The following is a 16,627-nucleotide window of genomic DNA, read 5'->3' as shown; positions in this document are numbered from 1 at the left end:
GTTAAAAAATAAAATAAAGTCATTAGGAAATTGCAGGAAGCGCTAATTATCTGGGCGCAGCGCTCACTGTTTAATGTCGGATCATTCTTTGTTAGGGGCCCAATTGGATGATAAACCAGAAAGAAACAGGTTCCACCAGCAACAGCTTGTTAGAAATAGCTGGATCTCAACCAAGGAACTAATATACAAATGGCAACAATGTTATTAAGTGTCATTGTGTGAATTCTCTATTTCAATTGGAAACAATTGAATAATTATAAGGTTGGAAACAATTACCGGTAACCCATCCAAATACCAGGCCTACAGTCCGATGCGCCCTGCTGCAATATTCATACCTGGGCCCACACCTGCATGTTGGTCAGATGTATGGACTCTTGTAGCATTTGAGATCCTATAAAGACATGCTTGTTTGGCCCCCCATGTAATATTGTCCCCCATCCTGGCCCCTTCTTGGAATAATCTCCCCTATTCTTGGCCCCATGCTATAATATTTTTCCTCAACCTGAGCCCGTTCCTGGTATAATGTCGCCCCTCTTGGTATAATGTTCCCATTCTGAAATATTGTCCCCCATCATGGTATACAGGTTTTTCTCAAAAAATTAGCATATAGTGTTAAATTTCATTATTTACCATAATGTAATGATTACAATTAAACTTTCATATATTATAGATTCATTATCCACCAACTGAAATTTGTCAGGTCTTTTATTGTTTTAATACTGATGATTTTGGCATACAACTCCTAATAACCCAAAAAACCTGTCTCAATAAATTAGCATATCAAGAAAAGGTTCTCTAAACGACCTATTACCCTAATCTTCTGAATCAACTAATTAACTCTAAACACATGCAAAAGATACCTGAGGCTTTTATAAACTCCCTGCCTGATTCATTACTCAAAACCCCCATCCATGGGTAAGACTAGCGACCTGACAGATGTCAAGAAGGCCATCATTGACACCCTCAAGCAAGAGGGTAAGACCCAGAAAGAAATTTCTCAACAAATAGGCTGTTCCCAGAGTGCTGTATCAAGGCACCTCAATGGTAAGTCTGTTGGAAGGAAACAATGTGGCAGAAAACGCTGTACAACGAGAAGAGGAGACCGGACCCTGAGGAAGATTGTGGAGAAGGACCGATTCCAGACCTTGGGGAACCTGAGGAAGCAGTGGACTTGAGTCTGGTGTGGAAACATCCAGAGCCACCGTGCACAGGCGTGTGCAGGAAATGGGCTACAGGTGCCGCATTCCCCAGGTAAAGCCACTTTTGAGCTACAGAGAAGCAGCACTGGACTGTTGCTAAGTGGTCCCAAGTACTTTTTTCTGATGAAAGCAAATTTTGCATGTCATTCGGAAATCAAGGTGCCAGAGTCTGGAGGAAGACTGGGGAGAAGGAAATGCCAAAATGCCTGAAGTCCAGTGTCAAGTACCCACAGTCAGTGATGGTGTGGGGTGCCATGTCAGCTGCTGGTGTTGGTCCACTGTGTTTCATCAAGGGCAGGGTCAATGCAGCTAGCTATCAGGAGATTTTGGAGCACTTCATGCTTCCATCGGCTGAAATGCTTTATGGAGATGAAGATTTCATTTTTCAGCACGACCTGGCACCTGCTCACAGTGCCAAAACCACTGGTAAATGGTTTACTGACCATGGTATTACTGTGCTCAATTGGCCTGCCAACTCTCCTGACCTGAACCCCATAGAGAATCTGTGGGATATTGTGAAGAGAAAGTTGAGAGACGCAAGACCCAACACTCTGGATGAGCTTAAGGCCGCTATTGAAGCATCCTGGGCCTCCATAACATCTCAGCAGTGTCACAGGCTGATTGCCTCCATGCCACGCCGCATTGAAGCAGTCATTTCTGCCAAAGGATTCCCGACCAAGTATTGAGTGCATAACTGAACATTATTATTTGATGGTTTTTTTGTTTGTTATTAAAAAACACTTTTATTTGATTGGATGGGTGAAATATGCTAATTTATTGAGACAGGTTTTTTGGGTTATCAGGAGTTGTATGCCAAAATCATCAGTATTAAAACAATAAAAGACCTGACAAATTTCAGTTGGTGGATAATGAATCTATAATATATGAAAGTTTAATTGTAATCATTACATTATGGTAAATAATGAAATTTAACACTATATGCTAATTTTTTGAGAAGGACCTGTAGTGTCCCAATTCTGACATAATGTCCCATATGCTTGTATAATTTCCCCCATCCTGGTATAATGTCTCAATTCTGGCAAAATATTCCCCAAGCTAGTATAATGTCTCCATTCTAGTATAATGTTCCCTATCCTGGTATAATGTCCCCCATGCTAGTATAATGACTCCATTCTGGTAAAATGTCCCCCATGCTAGTATAATGTCTCCATTCTGGTATAATGTCTCCATTCTGGTATAATGTCCCCCATGCTGGTATAATGTCCCCATCCTGGTAAAATGTCCCCCATGCTAGTATAATGTCTCCATTCTGGTAAAATGTCCCCCATGCTAGCATAATGTCTCCATTCTGGTAAAATGTCCCCCATGTTAGTATAATGTCTCCATTCTGGTAAAATGTCCCCCATGCTAGTATAATGTCTCCATTCTGGTAAAATGTCCCCCATGCTAGTATAATGTCTCCTTTCTGGTATAATGACTCCATTCTGGTATAATGTCCCCCATGCTGGTATAATGTCCCCATCCTGGTAAAATGTCCCCCATGCTAGTATAATGTCTCCATTCTGGTATGATGTCCCCCATGCTAGTATAATGTCCCCATTCTGGTATAATGTCCCAAATCTGGCAAAATATCCCCCATGCTAGTATAATGTCTCCATTCTGGTATGATGTCCCCCATGCTAGTATAATGTCCCCATTCTGGTATAATGTTCCCTATCCTGGTAAAATGTCCCCCATGCTAGTATAATGACTCCATTCTGGTATAATGTCCCAAATCTGGCAAAATATCCCCCATGCTAGTATAATGACTCCATTCTGGTATAATGTCCCCCATCCAGGTATAATGTCCCCCATGCTAGTATAATGACTCCATTCTGGTATAATGTCCCCCATCCAGGTATAATGTCCCCCATGCTAGTATAATGACTCCATTCTGGTAAAATGTCCCCCATGCTAGTATAATGTCTCCATTCTGGTATAATGTCTCCATTCTGGTATAATGTCCCCCATGCTGGTATAATGTCCCCATCCTGGTAAAATGTCCCCCATGCTAGTATAATGTCTCCATTCTGGTAAAATGTCCCCCATGCTAGCATAATGTCTCCATTCTGGTAAAATGTCCCCCATGCTAGTATAATGTCTCCATTCTGGTAAAATGTCCCCCATGCTAATATAATGTCCCCATCCTGGTAAAATGTCCCCTATGCTAGTATAATGTCTCCATTCTGGTATGATGTCCCCCATGCTAGTATAATGTCCCCATTCTGGTATAATGTTCCCTATCCTGGTAAAATGTCCCCCATGCTAGTATAATGACTCCATTCTGGTATAATGTCCCAAATCTGGCAAAATATCCCCCATGCTAGTATAATGACTCCATTCTGGTATAATGTCCCCCATCCAGGTATAATGTCCCCCATGCTAGTATAATGACTCCATTCTGGTATAATGTCCCCCATGCTGGTATAATGTCCCCATCCTGGTAAAATGTCCCCCATGCTAGTATAATGTCCCCATTCTGGTATAATGTCCCCTATCCTGGTATAAAGTCCCCCATGCTGGTATAATGTCCCCCATTTTGGTATAATGTCCCCCATGCTGATACCCTTTCGTTCTTCTCCAGAACATTTTAAAAAGAAACAAACAATACCACTCACCTTCCCGTGCTTCCATGCCATGCTGGGTCCTCTTCTGTAGCTAGTGCAGGAGCCGACAGCTAACTTCGGTGTGCCAGTATGAGCAGCGCATGACTTTTCTGCCATGTGTCACTAGCAAACCGACGTCTGCAGCATGTCTCTGATTGGCTAGCGGCGTGTATTGCAGTGTAGGGACTCAGCGGGTCTCTGCTTCCCTATACATTTCACCTGAATGTGCATCCAAGTATGCACATCCAGGTAAAATTGGCATTGACGGGCCCCCCTCCCGCACTGACCAAGTCATGGTCGCACCCTCTGCGTCCGCAGTCGTTACGCCCCTTCTCATCCATTACTGATTGTGTAATGGCAGCTTTCACATATGCTTTGTGTTTCAGTTGTTCACCATGTTTAAAATAGAGCTATTAATCTCTGGAACTCCTTGCGCAACGCGCTGTTATGATTCTCCATTGCTTCTAGACTTTATACAGCCTTGCTCAATTCACTTACGTGGAGCGATGCCACGCATGTCTAGTCTGCATGTGACTGCTTGAATGCAAATTGCACACGTGCCAGTCACTCATGGCGAATCCTCACAGCGTGCAGTTCACGAGATGTGAGGAGTCACAAGTCTGCAGTCACATAGAGTGACTGCCGACTTGCAGCCTAAAGTCAGATAACTCCTTTAATTCTACGTTCACATCTATAGTACAGATTTTGCATTGTGTTTGCCTTGATATTTTCTTATCAAGCAGTAGATAACATTTTCACTTTCCAATATTTCAGATGCCATCTGGTCTTTTGCAAATGACAGTCTCTATGTGACCGGTGAAAACGGCACAGCCGGCATTTTCGCCACTTACCCTACGGATCATCTCACGCTGCTAAATGGCTTCTTTGATCAGGTAACACAATTTCTCTCTTTTCAGGGATTTGCTGAACCTGGTTGGTTACTCAGAGGTCCAGAAGTGAGTGCAGGGCTAGTAAGGGTTGTCATAGGGACACCAACACAGAAAGTTTTTTCAGCACTGAGCCTAATGGTAGCTCGGCATGGGGAAAAGATATTTTAAAGGGTGTTTGCATCTTTTGACATGTCGTTGAGACATGAAAGAAGATGGTCTGCTGGCTGGAACTGACGATGAAAGAACGCACATAACAGACCTATTATGTTATGTAGCAAAACCAAAGAAATAAGGCGGAGTAAAAGTAGGTATAAATGCAATGTATAGGAGCATGTTCACACTGTGGCTATTTCACAGGCAAAACCCAAGAAAAAAACCAAAAATGGTCATATACCCTCATCCGATGATCCAAAAAACATAAAAGTCATCCCATTGCGTCCTCAATATAGATGGGGGCAGAGCAGAAGCCAGGCCCAACTGTTTAGACATGGGAAGCTATATAGATGTAATGCCTAGCTTACTACTACTAGGACAACCCCTTCTTGATCAAAGTTTTTGGCCCCCATAAAATAATAAAGCCTACACTCACCCCCCGTTTCGGCACTCACGCTCTCTGGGCTCTCGTTTGGTTGTTGTGGCACGTGACGCCGACCCCAATCAGTGCTGGCGTCACTGTCCTCGCCTGCGGACAAATCGAACATGTAGAGGAAGTCCGGGCTGCAGCTGATCACGGACTTCCTCTTCCTGCTCAATTCGACAGGAGGCGGGGACAGTGACACCAGCACTGATTGCAGGCCTCACGTGTCACAGCAACAGGACGGGAGCCCCGGGAGAGCGAGTGTCGACATAGCGGGAACAGTGCCGGCACCGCAGGAACAGTGCCGGCACAGGAGGTGAGTATAGGCTTTATTATTTTACTAGATTGTGGCCCGATTCTAATGCATCGGGTATTCTAGAATATGCATGTCCCCGTAGTATATGGACAATGATGATTCCAGAATTCGCGGCAGACTGTGTCCGTCGCTGATTGATCGAGGCAACCTTTATGACATCATCGTCGCCATGGCAACCATTATGACATCATCGTCGCTGTGCCCGTTGCTGATTGGTCGAGGCCTGGCGGATTTCCAGGACAGACAGACAGACAGAAAGACAGACAGACAGACAGACGGAAAAACCCTTAGACAATTATATATATAGATGGGGCCATGCAAGGGGTATAAGAAGAAGTTGTCCAAGTAGTGGACAACGTCTTAGTTATATAGGTTCACAATCAGCATAACTATGGTGTCACATGGTTAAGCATCAGGAACCTCCACCATTGCTGTTTTTCTCTTACCAAAATTAATTGCTGTCAACAAATGATATGTTGTAGGTTATTTTTTGACAACCCCTTCACCTTTAAGTTCCTTTTCATGATTATCTGAGTGATTGGTCCTGTTTTGCCTGTTACAATATGATATGCACTGTACACATATTTGTCTCAGATCAGTAGCTCTCAGCGACCTGATCCAGTCCTGTTGAGTCCTATCTCTTGACCTCCTACGACCTTGAAACATGTCTCCGTAATTAAATATCAGCCCTCACATGTCTTAAAAATTCCACCTTGACAACACACCAGATGCTTCTTCTCTGCTTCAGCTTCAATGAGTTCTTTGTTCAACTTCAAGAAAACAAACTTTCATTAAACCGTTAAGACTCCGGACTCTCCATGTCTCTGGTTAAAGAGAATGTCTCCCAAGAAAAATCTCTACTCTCTTCAAACAATGTGCTATAATTATTTTTGGGAAAGCTCGGCAATCACTAGTGGTGCCACCATTACAGATCTCACATCTTCTTTTCCCATGGTCAATATTGTTTTGCTTGGAGATATAATGGTGACCATACTGAATGCCGTTGGTTGATTTTTTTAATCTTTTAAAATTTTACTGAAAATTGTTTCCTAATATTTTTTATTCTAAAAACGTTTTCATTTTTTTTATTTCAGTTTATCGGCACTGCAGCTTTGGTCGTCTGCGTCTTGGCTATTGTTGACCCTTACAACAACCCTATCCCTCGTGGGCTTGAGGCCTTCACCGTTGGATTTGTTGTTCTTGTCATTGGATTGTCTATGGGCTTCAACTCTGGTTATGCTGTCAACCCTGCTAGGGACTTTGGACCACGTCTCTTCACCGCCTTGGCTGGCTGGGGCACAGACGTCTTTACGTAAGTGTTGGAAGTTTTTTCCTATCACAATAATAACATTAGTACCGTACCTAATTCTTCTCACCAAAAAAAACCCCAAATAATAGACTGAAAAGTTAATATGATCCCTGTTCACCTTTGCACAGAATATTTTTTATTCTTCATTTGCTATCAAAATGCAAAGTTAAACAGCGTTCTAAATGGTCTTCATTAAAGGGAATCTGTCACCTCTTTTTTTGGCCTACCAGCTAAAAATATCAGTTATTTGAGTGTCAGTGCATTCTACAACTACTTCTGAAACCCCCTGACTCCCCATGTATCACCCATTTTTATTGCTCCCGCACTGTATGGTATTGTGTTCGGTCCGGTCCAATGAGCGTTGCTTTGGTTCCCTCACTCCACCCCTCCTCGGCTTGCTGTATGCATTCCTTGCCGTGAATATCGCAGATTGCTTAGAGATTTTGAGCGTGCGCATTCAAATGGGGTCTCGCGCAGTATGCTTTGCCCAACTGCGGGCAAAGCCGAAAAGCAGTAGTGCGCATGCGCAGACGCTGGGGGGCACTATACCCTTATTTCTCAGTGCTGAAGAATAAGGCCCCTTAACTGCCCCCGTTAAAAGGCATATCGGCAGTCGTTAAGGGGCTAAACCTCTTACAGTAAATACAGACCCTAGACCACCTAAATTTAACATCCGCCTAGACCCTGTAAATACACAATGTAGACCCCTCAAAAATACACACCCTCAAACCAGACTCTCTCTTAATATAGCCTCCAGACCAGATCACGAAGTACTGGTAAGCCCAAACTTGTAAAAAGTGCTATCTTTCCACCTCCTCGGTCTCAGGATCAGTGACATTGACTTCAGTAGAGTCATTGACCTCAGGACACCATCTAATGGGGACTCTTGTAATTTTCCATTTGCACATTAAGTTATCATATTGTATTCTTTATATACAACACATTAATAAAATCACTTTGTTTCCATAGTGCTGGTGGACAGTGGTGGTGGGTTCCCATCGTTTCACCTTTACTGGGAGCCGTTGCTGGAGTTTTGGTCTACCAACTAATGATTGGCTGTCATATTGAGCCTGCACCAGCGTCTACAGAACAAGAAAATGTCAAGTTGGCCAATGTCAAACACAAAGAGATGATCTAAAGAGGCAGCCACTAGAAGACTAAATATTACGGCTGCCACCAGCCAAGAACAAAATAGTGGATGACCTCTGTGTGTCTTACACATTAGATATTCCTTGTATACCATTAGCAAATTGTCAGATGTGCAAAAATGTCTTCCCCTATCGAGCAAATCCGTCTTCCCTTACCATGCGCTGTACATAAAGCATATATGGACTTTGGCATTGAGCTATGTAAGAGCGCTGTATAAAGTCTCGTTAGACAATATTTTTGTCACTTTACAAGGGCAGGTACCATGTGATCCCTATAGCTACTATGGAGTCTTTGGAGAGAAGGAAAGAGCTCGGGTTGTGTCCATCAACGTCTCTTTCCATTCTCCATAATCAAATAGGGAGGAAAGTTGTCCAGGTGTCCAGGTTGCCCAGGATTGAGGAAGTTTGGCAGGACCTAGCATGAGGTTGGAGGACACTTCCCCTCTTGTCTATTCCTCATTATAGCACTGAATGCAGCTCGGAGCTTATAACTAAGTATTTACTCTTTCTGACTTGGATCACTGTCATTTTCTAATTGTTTTTTTTTACAAGTAAAAACCATTTGAACAAATATTAGAATGATATGCATATTGTCTTGGCCCAAAAATGTCATCTATTCTTAGAAGTCCAATAGGTGTTCCTTATACAGTGATCGACCACCTTCTCTGTATAACATATATACAGGCTTGGACTGGCCCACAGGGGAACAGGAGAATCCTCCGGTAGGCCGCTGTGAAAAAGTGCTAATGAGTAGTGCTGTTACACATGATTCACAATTTGCAGAAAAAAGGTATAGTCTAATCATTCATTAAACAAGCTAGCCAAATTAGCTTTATATAGAAGTAAAAGTAAATTTGTAAGGTTGTTTCTGCACGTAGCTGAACAGTGGGCCCCAAGAATCGATGTTACTGTGTCATGGCTGTACTGGATGCATATGCAATGGGTAAATCTACTGACTGCAATGTATGTGCTGCCCCAATGGGCATTTCTGTAATACTATGAGCCAGGCCGGACCATTGACTGCAATGACATATAAACTGGAAGCCACTATGGTGCATTACTGTGCTGTATCACTTACTATCTATTCATCAGACAATGCTTGTGGGGGGTTTTCTATGATGATTTTCTTTTTTTAAGAAGAGGTTGTGATTGCTTTAATATCACGCTAATGATGACGGCTGTAAGCTTTGTACATATACCTTGTTGCAATTGCTTGTGCATTGAATATATTTTACGTGCCATTAAATACAATATTGTTATAGAAAATATGAGATGTGTGTCCCTTTCATTCTTTGCACATTGTGTCCATACGTTGGCTCTGGTTTGACCATTTTTGCATGCGTGTATATTCAGCACGAACCATTAATGGACATTACATGAACGCTCCGGTCCCGGGTGCCGGCGGCAGTGCCGGGCATTGATGCAAGTTTCTCGCATTGCACTCGCAAGTGTGACCCCGGCCTTACAGAAGATTACCACTTTCGGAAAACCCATGTCCCTCAACTGCAGTTTCTACTCACCCTTCTCAGGTCAAGCGCTGAGTCTCCACCACTCCTTCATGTCTGTTATTATCGGCAGCACTGACGTCATGTCGACAGCGCTGCAGCCAATCTGAGCAGCTCAGCTGCTCTGACTGACTTAATGGTACAAGTCGCTCAGCTCACTGATCGTCTGCAGCACTTTCTATACAACCTCAGCCCTGCAAACAATAACACATACAGTTTAAAGTACACTGTGTCTGGGGGACAGAGTTTTTTTGAAGACCAGAAAATCAATTCAACACAAGTTTTTGAAAACCTTTTTCCCCAAGTTTAATCAGTATCGTGTGGATTTGTTCAAATGCATATATACATCGACAACATGGACAGGAGGTCATGGTTTGGCCATACTAGGTCACTTCTACCACGATTTCACATACTAAAGCACCATGATAGTGAAGAACCACATCTGAACTTCTCCTTAGTTAGGCTGGTCTTGATCCAGTTGATCTCCATTGTGGTTTGATTTGTTCTTGAATCTTGATTGTAACAAAATCTGGAGGAAAGATGAAGAGTCCAATAGGGTCTTATCCGGATTAAAAAAGGAACAGAGGCAGAGAAAATGCTCAGTTGGGGGAGTTGTAAAAGTCACAACCCCTATGTTAGCGTGAACTGATATAGACTGCTGCAGATCCGCAATGTATATCATATACAGACGAAGGCGGAAGCCGAAACGTGCGTCGGGGTGGACGCCACACGGATACAGGAACCTCTAACCGTAAGTTTGCACTACTTTATAGAGCATCGCTGACGTTATCTACCACTTTGGCATGTATATAGTTTACTTTATGTCACTTACCCCTGCTGCACGGGCATCTTATATGGACATAGACATGATTTAATTGCTATTATGCATTAACATGAGCGAGCTTTACAGCTACTTCTATGCACTTGCACCTTAACCCCTGTACTCAGTTATGTATCATAAGAATAATACAATCTTGTGCAATATACTTAAACCTCTATTTAGAGGAGTTTGATACTCAAACATCTGGTCACCTAACTTGGTGTGTGCCCCTTGTTTTTTTTTACTGTTTTTAACTAATGTGATCTGTTATCCTTGTATATTATTATCATTTATTTATATAGCACCATTAATTCTATGGTGCTGTACATGAGAAGGGGTTACGTACAGGGTTATAGATATCACTTACAGTAAACAAATTTACAATGACAGACTGGTACAGAGGGGAGAGGACCCTGTTCTTGCGGACTTACATTCTACGCGATAATGGGGAAGAGACAAAAGGTCAGGGGTGCGGCAGCTCAGGTGGTGGTGAGGCGGCGGCTCTGGCGGTGGTGAAGCGGCAGCTCTGGCAGTGGTGAGGCGGCAGCTCTGACAGTGGTGAGGTGGCAGCTCTGGCGGTGGTGAGGCGGCAGAATGGTTATTGCAGGCTGTAGGCTTTCCTGAAGAGATGGGTTTCCAGGTTCCATCTGAAGGAGCCGAGGGTGGAGGATAATCGGACGTGTTGAGGCACAGAATTCCAGAGGATGGGGGATATTCGGGAGAAATCTTGGAGGCGGTTGTGAGGAACGAATAAGTGTGAAGGAGAGTAGGAGGTCTTGGGAGGATCGGAGATGATGTGAGGGAAGATAGTGGGAGATTAGTTCAGAGATATAGGGAGGGGACAGGTTGTGGATGGCTTTGTAGATCAGTGTTAGTAGTTTGAACTGGATTCATTGGGGAATTGGGAGCCAGTGGAGGGATTTGCAGAGGGGAGAAGTAGGGGAGTAGCGAGGAGAGAGGTGGATTAGCCGGGCAGCAGAGTTGAGGACTGACTGGAGTGGTGCAAAGGAGTTAGCAGGGAGGCCACAGAGGAGGGTGTTGCAGTAATCGAGGCGGGAGATGATGAGGGCATGCACAAGAGTTTTAGTAGATTGTGGGCTGAGGAAGGGATGGATTCTGGCAATATTTTTGAATTGGAGGTGACAGGAGGTGGCAAGAGTTTGGACATGCGGTTTGAAGGACAGGGCAGAGTCGAGAGTGACCCCAAGGCAGCGGATCTCAGGTGCGGTAGAGAGCGTGATACCGTTTACCATAATAGATAGTTCAGGTAGGGGGGATACGCAAGATGGGGAAAGACGATGAGTTCGGTTTTGTCTACACTGAGTTTTAGGAAGCGAGAATACTATATTATTTTAGCATTTTTTAGTGTGTGGGGAACGCAGCACTCTGCCTTGTTACTCTTGAGTTATCTAAAAAAACGCTGATACTTACTCTAAGGGTGGGGTCACACTTGCGAGTTCAATGCGAGAAACTCGCGCATCAATACCCGGCACTGCTGCTGGCACTTGGGAACGGACTATGTGGCTGCATATATTTCTATGCAGCTAAACTCTCCGGTCCCGAGTGCTGGCGGCAGTGCCGGGACTTGATGCGAGAGACTCGTGCGAGTTTCTCGCATTGAACTCGCAAGTGTGACACCGGCCTAATATTGTATTGTGTTGGTTTGCAAGGGTTCTTAAAGCCACAAACTACTAGTACATTCATTAGGATAGACCTGTTGGAGATATACAATACAGAGCCTATGAAGGGACTGCATAGATCCATATCATCATCCCACTCATGAATAGCCCACGGAAAAATACTAAAATACTAAAATCAATACCAATATAGCTTCATCTCTTTTATCGTGATATACTACAGAACTCTACGAGGACTGCTTAGGGTTATATATCATACTAGATGGTGGCCCGATTCTAATGCATCGGGAATTCTAGAATATGTATGACAGAACTTGTTCAGTAAACGTAAATGTAGCATAAAACAGCCCACGTAGCATATAGCACAACCCATGTAGCATATAGCACAGCCATGAGAGTAAAACTAATCCCAAACTGTTCTTCAACTATATCAATAGTAAAAGAATAAAAACTGAAAATGTAGGCCCCTTAAAAAATAGTGAGGAAAGAATGGTTGTAGATGACGAGGAAAAAGCTAACATATTAAACACCTTCTTCTCCACGGTATTCACGGTGGAAAATGAAATGCTAGGTGAAATCCCAAGAAACAATGAAAACCCTATATTAAGGGTCAACAATCTAACCCAAGAAGAGGTGCGAAACCGGCTAAATAAGATTAAAATAGATAAATCTCCGGGTCCGGATGGCATACACCCACGAGTACTAAGAGAACTAAGTAATGTAATAGATAAACCATTATTTCTTATTTTTAGGGACTCTATAGCGACAGGGTCTGTTCCGCAGGACTGGCGCATAGCAAATGTGGTGCCAATATTCAAAAAGGGCTCTAAAAGTGAACCTGGAAATTATAGGCCAGTAAGTCTAACCTCTATTGTTGGTAAAATATTTGAAGGGTTTCTGAGGGATGTTATTCTGGATTATCTCAATGAGAATAACTGTTTAACTCCATATCAGCATGGGTTTATGAGAAATCGCTCCTGTCAAACCAATCTAATCAGTTTTTATGAAGAGGTAAGCTATAGGCTGGACCACGGTGAGTCATTGGACGTGGTATATCTCGATTTTTCCAAAGCGTTTGATACCGTGCCGCACAAGAGGTTGGTACACAAAATGAGAATGCTTGGTCTGGGGGAAAATGTGTGTAAATGGGTTAGTAACTGGCTTAGTGATAGAAAGCAGAGGGTGGTTATAAATGGTATAGTCTCTAACTGGGTCGCTGTGACCAGTGGGGTACCGCAGGGGTCAGTATTGGGACCTGTTCTCTTCAACATATTCATTAATGATCTGGTAGAAGGTTTACACAGTAAAATATCGATATTTGCAGATGATACAAAACTATGTAAAGCAGTTAATACAAGAGAAGATAGTATTCTGCTACAGATGGATCTGGATAAGTTGGAAACTTGGGCTGAAAGGTGGCAGATGAGGTTTAACAATGATAAATGTAAGGTTATACACATGGGAAGAAGGAATCAATATCACCATTACACACTGAATGGGAAACCACTGGGTAAATCTGACAGGGAGAAGGACTTGGGGATCCTAGTTAATGATAAACTTACCTGGAGCAGCCAGTGCCAGGCAGCAGCTGCCAAGGCAAACAGGATCATGGGGTGCATTAAAAGAGGTCTGGATACACATGATGAGCGCATTATACTGCCTCTGTACAAATCCCTAGTTAGACCGCACATGGAGTACTGTGTCCAGTTTTGGGCACCGGTGCTCAGGAAGGATATAATGGAACTAGAGAGAGTACAAAGGAGGGCAACAAAATTAATAAAGGGGATGGGAGAACTACAATACCCAGATAGATTAGCGAAATTAGGATTATTTAGTCTAGAAAAAAGACGACTGAGGGGCGATCTAATAACCATGTATAAGTATATAAGGGGACAATACAAATATCTTGCTGAGGATCTGTTTATACCAAGGAAGGTGACGGGCACAAGGGGGTATTCTTTGCGTCTGGAGGAGAGAAGGTTTTTCCACCAACATAGAAGAGGATTCTTTACTGTTAGGGCAGTGAGAATCTGGAATTGCTTGCCTGAGGAGGTGGTGATGGCGAACTCAGTCGAGGGATTCAAGAGAGGCCTGGATGTCTTCCTGGAGCAGAACAATATTGTATCATACAATTATTAGGTTCTGTAGAAGGACGTAGATCTGGGGATTTATTATGATGGAATATAGGCTGAACTGGATGGACAAATGTCTTTTTTCGGCCTTACTAACTATGTTACTATGTAGTATATAACACAGCCACATAGCATATAGCACAGCCCACGTAGCATACAACAGCCCACGTAGTATATAACACAGCCACGTAGTATATAACACAGCCACATAGCATATAACAGCCCATGTAGAATATAGCACAGCCACGTAGTATATAACACAGCCACATAGTATATACCACAGCCACGTAGCATATAACAGCCCACGTAGTATATAGCACAGCCACGTAGCATATAACACAGCCCACATATCATATAGCACAGCCACGTAGTATATAGCACAGCCACATAGCATATAACACAACCACATAGGATATAGCACACCGACATAGCATATAACAGCCCACGTAGTATATAGCACAGCCACGTAGTATATAACACAGCCACGTAGTATATAGCACAGCCACATAGCATATAACAGCCCACGTAGTATATAGCACAGCCACGTAGCATATAACACAGCCCACATATCATATAGCACAGCCATGTAGTATATAACACAGCCACGTAGTATATAGCACAGCCACGTAGCATATAACACAACCACATAGGATATAGCACACCGACATAGCATATAACAGCCCACGTAGTATATAGCACAGCCACGTAGTATATAACACAGCCACGTAGTATATAGCACAGCCACATAGTATATAGCACAGCCACATAGTATATAACACAGCCCACGTAGCATATAACAGCCCACATAGTATATAGCACAGCCACGTAGCATATAGCACAGCCACGTAGCATATAACAGCCAATATAGTATATAGCACAGCCATGTAGCATATAACAAAGCCCATGTAGTATATAGCACAGCCACGTAGCATATAGCACAGCCATGTAGTATCTAACACAGCCCACATAGCATATAGTACAGTCCACGTAGTATATAGCACAATCCACATAGTATATACTGAACAATAAAATACACTGGCGCTAAAACTATATGTGTAGGCTCCACAAGTGCCGCTGGTATCCCTATCGGATAATGTGCCCAATCCGACAGAAAGAACCAAAAAGAACCAATATACAACAATGGGAATACCGCGCTACAAGTGGCTAAAGCTGATGAACGTGCAGGATACTGTTATATCATATAGGAACTGCTAAAATTCCTGTGCGGCAGTTGCTATTAACTAAACAGGTGACTACTTAGGCTCTATACTTGTATGTATTAGATCGCACCCATTAATAGCAACTGCTAATGATCAATACCTTACTTGGTGTAGCTGTGTAGATGTCGATGCACTGGTGAGCTGTTAGCTTCAGACCCAGATGACGAACCTGCGCTCCTAAAAGTCCGCTGCACCGGAGAGAAGTCACGTTCTTGTAGAAGGTGGATGCGCAGGTGTCAGCAGCAGCCGTTGGTGGTGGCTGCGGGTATAGCAGGCGAGGACTGCTTGGGTAGCGTGTAGAGCCAGAGACGTCCCGGCCGGAGGCGTCCCTGGATACACGCGGAAGATGGCCGACACCGCCGAGCAGTGAGTGACGTCACTTGGCCTACGGGGGCTCAGTAGGGTCAATCCTAACCTACGCGTTTCGAAGTGTCACGCACTTCTTCATCAGGGTTACCGCCCACTGTCTCCAAACCCCTTTATAGCCCGTACCCCGCTGTGTGCTAACACCTACATGCAATTGTGTGTTCCTGAACGTTCGTAGTCCCTCCCCCCCCCCTCACCCACATTACCGGCAGTTCCAAATGTGCACACCTTACATGCGAGCAGGCATACATTTGCCCCATGTGTGTAGTATATAATTAAATGTTTATTTTGACCATACATTATGTATGACTAGACACAATGAGTGCCGAGAGATAGAATAAAAAGTCCAACTGGTAATATATTCGGTGCATGATATAAGTAGGTAATGTAGTTTGAAAAGAACGCCTAACATGACCGTAAATTAAAACGTCACTTTTATTAAGAACATAAATATAAAAACCCCGGTAAATATATAAAAGACATAAATAGATAAAAACGAAGGGTTAATTATAAAGACAATCAAAACAAAATTTAAAAATATTTGTATTTATGTTTGTAAAAATATATATGTGTATATAGTACAAATAATAGTAAAAATGCCCTATAGCAGTTTGGGGCATGCGTTAGTAATAAATAGCAGCTGAAGTCCCGACACGACCGCGGGAGCATGAGTCTATTCCCCCCGTGGCAGACTGACTGTTCATACTTAGGTCCCCCCCCCAAAAAAAACCGTGGCAATCAGCAAGTAGGGAAGGGGTTATAGTAATAGCTACATATACTAAATAGTAAAAGTCAGAAAGCATATACCGTAATTCTATCTCGCAGTTGAGGCCCTTCGGTTTTAAACTATCCAGGGTGAAGATCCACTGCGATTCTATTCTAGACATTTTTTTAATAAAATC

General features: G+C 43.2%; 1 protein-coding gene across 1 annotated transcript in view; it reads left to right on the top strand.

Annotated features, from left to right (window-relative positions):
- Nucleotides 1–9,313, top strand: part of LOC138662205 (aquaporin-3) — a 43,100-nt gene extending 33,787 nt beyond the window's left edge. Inside the window, exons 4-6 of the mRNA XM_069747529.1 lie at nt 4,580–4,698; nt 6,683–6,900; nt 7,867–9,313. Coding sequence (XP_069603630.1) covers nt 4,580–4,698; nt 6,683–6,900; nt 7,867–8,035 — 506 coding nt within the window. The 3' untranslated portion in view covers nt 8,036–9,313. The remainder of the gene's footprint in view (nt 1–4,579; nt 4,699–6,682; nt 6,901–7,866) is intronic.
- Nucleotides 9,314–16,627: the final 7,314 nt, after the last annotated feature.

Source organism: Ranitomeya imitator, chromosome 1 (assembly GCF_032444005.1).
Source record: "Ranitomeya imitator isolate aRanImi1 chromosome 1, aRanImi1.pri, whole genome shotgun sequence".
Classification (NCBI taxonomy): Eukaryota; Metazoa; Chordata; class Amphibia; order Anura; family Dendrobatidae; genus Ranitomeya; species Ranitomeya imitator.
Note: the sequence above shows the minus strand (reverse complement) of the source record. Positions and strands in the feature narration are given on the sequence as shown.